This window comes from Bison bison, unplaced genomic scaffold (assembly GCF_000754665.1).
Source record: "Bison bison bison isolate TAMUID 2011002044 unplaced genomic scaffold, Bison_UMD1.0 scf7180017863978, whole genome shotgun sequence".
Classification (NCBI taxonomy): Eukaryota; Metazoa; Chordata; class Mammalia; order Artiodactyla; family Bovidae; genus Bison; species Bison bison.
In genome coordinates this window covers 613,756-618,634 of record NW_011494550.1, presented here as the reverse complement: position 1 = coordinate 618,634, position 4,879 = coordinate 613,756, and the positions used below count along the sequence as shown (strand labels likewise).

The 4,879-nt window shown below is 55.9% G+C and overlaps 1 protein-coding gene across 1 annotated transcript in view; it reads right to left on the bottom strand.

The window, feature by feature from the left end:
* WIZ (widely interspaced zinc finger motifs) overlaps positions 1 to 4,879 on the bottom strand; it is a 25,216-nt gene that overhangs the window by 10,747 nt on the left and 9,590 nt on the right. Inside the window, 1 exon segment of the mRNA XM_010833982.1 lies at positions 2,919 to 3,242. Within this exon segment, the coding sequence (XP_010832284.1) occupies positions 2,919 to 3,242 (324 nt within the window).

Genomic DNA, 4,879 nt, shown 5'->3' with positions numbered 1-4,879 from the left:
CCCCTTGTCCCCGCCCGACCAGAGGAGAGCTCGCGCACTCACGCACGCAGTGCTACTGGCGGCTGCCAATTGCTGCTCTAGCCGGGTCTCAACGGCCCGAGACATTCTCCCCGTACCCTGGACATCTCTAAGACTACGATGGGAATCCTCCGGCCACACGCATTCGCCTTAACAGCATCCAGGCTCCTAGAGCCCGACGGGCGAACCTAGGACCTGCCTGGGGACACTGTTTCATTCCCTTCCTTGGAAGTCTCCCCTCCGGGTCAGGAATCCTGGAAGACACCTGATTCCCAACCAGGAGGATCCCCCAACATCATGCTGGCATCCAGCTGTCCCCTGACGGCGCTCTCTGGCAATCCTACTGAACTCCACACAAGGCCGGCACCGCGCGTTTCAAGCGCAACCTGCTTCTCCCTCCCCCAAACTAAACGGATTGCCCCCAGCTGTTACTTGACAGCTGGGTGGGACTAGCATCTGACCACTGCCCCGCCCCCAACTTGGAGTCCGCTCCCCACCGCCCACTTTGGGAGGCATGGGAGATCCTTCTAAGAATGGCCGCTTCTCGTGGTTGGTGCCCGGACCTGGCCCTTCTGTTGGACATCGTTTCTCAAGGCTTCTAGGATCTTCTCAACCACTCCTTAACACCCTCACCCACAACATGTTCACTGAAAGACTGATCATACCCCTAACCCCCCAAGGACAGGGCCAGTGCGGTAGCAGGCTGACTCCTTTGTCCCAGTGACATGGTCAACTTCCTCAGCACTAACTGGGGGCTGGTACATTGGTCTTCTGGTAGAAACAGAACCTGGCTGCTGGTTGCGTGTTGTCATCCCCTGGGTGCCTGAACCGGGTGCCAAGTAAAGGGTGTAAGCCTGACATCCAGGACTCAGAGAAAGAAGGGGCCAAGGTTGGAGCCTATAAACTGCTTCCTGTCCCCTCCTTCACCTCCTTCCCCTCTCCCACCCATGACTAGCCATCTTCAGAGCAACCGCACCTCCCAGCCACCACTGAGACACCAGGAAACCTAGCCAGGTATCTGAGCTGATTGTCTAGGGGATAGCCTTCACAGAGGCAAGAAGCCTGAGGTCACGGCCCCACTCCGCCTCTCCCTGAAGTGTGACCTCAACCAACCACTATCCTCTCTCTGTGCCTCAAATCTCTTCCTTGTCCAAGGAGGGGAGAGGGCTTCAACAGCCACACTCTTCCCTTTGCAGACCCTCAAATGTCCTTCGGTCTTGTGGATGGATCCAGCAAAGGCAGAGTACAGATCTAGGGGTATGCGTGTGTGCGTGTGTGTGTGTGTGCGCGCGTGTGCGCGTGTGCGCTAAGTCACTACAGTCTGACTCTTTGAGACCCTATGGACTGTAGCCCGCCAGGCTCCTCTGTCCACGGGATTCTCCAGGCAAGAATTCTGGAGTGGGTTGCCCTGCCCTTCTCCGGGGGATCTTCTTGACCAAGAGATTGAACCCACATCGTTTATATCTCCTGCATGGGCAGATGGGTGCTTTACCACTAGCACCACCTGGGAAGCCCAGGACCCTGAAAACTCCAGGTAGGAGAAACAGAAGGAACCCTTAGCCCCAAGCAGCCCCTGGACAATTCCCCTGTCCAGGTACCTTCTCCATTCCTCAGAGCCTACGTTCTCCTCACTGCTGAGTTTTTCTCCTGTGAGGTTCAGTAAAGACTCCCACAAAGTCAGGCTTTGTCGGGCTGAGTCCTTCATATTTCCACTTCCTCCATGGAGTCCTGCCCCAGGCTCCTTCACCAAAATATTACTTCTGGATCACCCAAGCCTCTGACGGTAGCACCTAACGTGGTGCTCAGAAGTCTAGCTGTGCTGCTTGGTGGCTGTGGCAGAGCCGATGACCCACAGTTTCCTTATCCAAAATACAGGAACACAGAAACCCTTAGCTGCATGGAACTGTTTTGAGGTGTAGGTGAGGTGAAACCTTGGGACACAGCAAGCACTCACTTAAGGGAGGGGTTATCAGTGCTGCTGGACACAGTGCATACATGTGTGCTCGGTTGCTCAGTCGTGTCCGACTCTTTGTCACCCCGTGGATTATAGCCCACCAGGCTCCTCTCTCCACAGGATCATCCCAGCAAGAATACTAGAATGGTCGTCGTTTTCTCCTCCAGGGGATCTTCCTGACCTAAGGATCGAACCTGCATCCCTGTGGCTCCTGCATTGGCAGGCGGATTCTTTACCATTGAGCCATCTGGGAAGCCCAGATGGACACTGTAGGCACCACTGAAAATCTAGAATGTAAACTCTAGATCTACATTGTCCACTTGGATTACCACTAACCTTGTACTAATTGCCTTTGACTCAACAGCCATATGTGGCCAGTGGTGGTGACCCTGTAGGACAGTATGAGTCTCTAGAGAACATTTCCATTGCCTCAGGAAGTTCCACCAGACAGTGCTGCTCCAGGTAAAAGACATCATTAAGATCAAGGATTCTGAAGCTTATGCTTTCTGGGCTTTCAAACCCCAGCTCCACATGCTTTCAGCTGTATGACCTGGGGCATATTAATGAAGATCTCTGAGCCTCAGTTTCCTAATTGATAAAATGGGGATAATAACACCTGCCTTTAAAGGGTTGTTATGAGGATATAAATGAGTTCATATTTGTAAAAGGCTTAGAAGAGTATCTGGCTCCTAGTAAAGAGATCAGTAAGCCTCTGTTAAAACCACTGTCAGGCAGGGCAGGGAGGAACTGGACCTAGACAGAGCCCTGGCCCAGCCACTGAGTAAAATAGGACCCCTAAGTGGTGGGACAGTAGTCAACCTACTTGGTAAAGTGACTTGAAGACACTTGCAGGAAAGCAGAGTGGCGGCCCACCTCCCACTCCTCCATCCCTCCAGGCCCCTGGGAAGGGTCAGGGCTCCAGCCTGCCTGCCCCCTTTCCCCTTACCATCTCCGTAGGCTGGCCCAGGGTCCTCAGCCCAGGTGGGTGGGAAGGGCACTGTAAGAGGTAAACGGGGCCGGCGGGAGGTCAGGAAGCCACTAGGCGGCACCCCAGCTTCACGACACAGCGGGCTGGGGGGCCGCTCAGCAGCCGAGGTGGCCAGCAGCTCTTGCAGGATGTTGATGGGTGAGACAGTGAGCTCCCAGTTGGTGATGCCAAAGTCACGCAGGTGGGCCCGGGCGTGGCTGGACAGGCCGGCCCGAGTGTCAAAGCCGGCCCCGCAGAAGTCACAGCGCATCAGGCTGAAGGTGCCCGGGTCAAAGTTAGCCACTGTGGAGAGAGAGAGGACATAGACTGCCTGAGTAGGGGGCGGGGTGTGTGTGTGTGTTACTCTACATCCTCCGCTCTCCAGTTCCCAGGGCCACTCCCCAGTGGATCACACACCCCGTGCTGGTCCTCACCCTGGATGCCTCCCTGCCCTTTGTGGTACATGCTCCTGCCTGCATCTGCTCACTTAAAGAAGCTTTCTCTTCCTGGCCTTCTATTGTCTCCCTTCACACAACTCAAAGCATCAGGGACCTCACCCCCAGAAATACTTCTCCAGGATCGATTTGCAGTCATTTGGACAAGTGTTTGATTAATACCCTTCTTTCCTCTAGAGCTCATGTCTGTATCACCCCAGTGTTATCAATGAAACCTTGGCTGAATGAAGCAATGGATCAGTGGGTGGCATGCCTTCCTCTGGGAATCTGCTCAGATCCCCCAGAGTTGGGGATCTTCTCTGGGCTTCCCTAAACCCCTCCCTGAGCTGCCCCTATCACAGCCCAGGTCCCTTAACATTGTAACTGCCTAGTTTTGTGGCAGTCGGTCCCCTGCCCGTTCCCCACAGTGTGCATACACACACACCCTCTCAAACACCATACCAGCCCCTCCCCATGTAGGCTCCATGTCCGCCAGTATCAGAACTCCTCAGGGCACTCATGTGGAGACAGACCTCTGGAATCAGAACCTTGGTGCCTGGAAATCAGCATACCTCACAGGCAGCCCCAGGGGTTCTGAAGTCAGCCAGGGTCCCACCATGCCTCTGGCACTGTGCACTCCAGAAGGGCAGGGACTCCTGTTCTGTTCATTGTAGTGACCTCACTCAGTAAAGATTTGTCGAATGAAGGATTCAGTGATATTTTCTGCCTGGGGCTACACTCTAGCTACTGGAAGGGCCAGACAGTTGGGATGTCCCCATATCTCCTCTGATGTGGTGACCTTGGCCCCAGCTCCCTGCCTTCACCATGCTGGGCACTACAGGGAGGCTTTAGATTGAGGGTTTGTTGGTTCAGGACTCAGCCACCCAGCTGTGCATCTCCCCAGCCTTGGCCTCGGAGGGAGGTGGGTGCTGGAGTGGAGCCACCCTACCTTTTTTCTTCTTCTTTTGGAAGGAGAACCTGCGCTCGATGGCCTTTACCTCCTCAGCAGAGATGAAATGCCGCACATTGTAGCTGACACCCACGCGGTTCAGGTGGCCCCGCACGTGGTTGGCCAAGCCAATGCCATTGTGGAAGCGGTCAGGGCAATAGGGGCATTTCCGCTCCTCAGGCTTCAGTGCCACCCCTGGGTCCCCATCCAGGAATGGGTCCAGCCCCAGAGGGCCACCCAGTGGCGTGTCCAGGAGCAGGAAGTCCAGGGGGTGGGCGCCCCCCAGCCCCAGCTCCTCAGGCTGCAGCCTTGGGGGGGCCCTGGCTGCCGCAGCCATGACTCGTGGCCCGAGTTTCGCCACCAGCACTACAGGCACCATCCCACAGAGCTGCTGCTGCTGTGCCCGCGAGGCCACCGCCGTCTGCAGGGCTTCTCGGAATGTCCGCTTCAGCTCCAGGGCTGACTGTGGGATGAGGCCGGGGCTGGCTGGCGGCGCAAAGACCCTGTTTTCAGGGGGAAACTCCATTTCTGAGGCCAGCAGTAATTCTTCCTCCTCC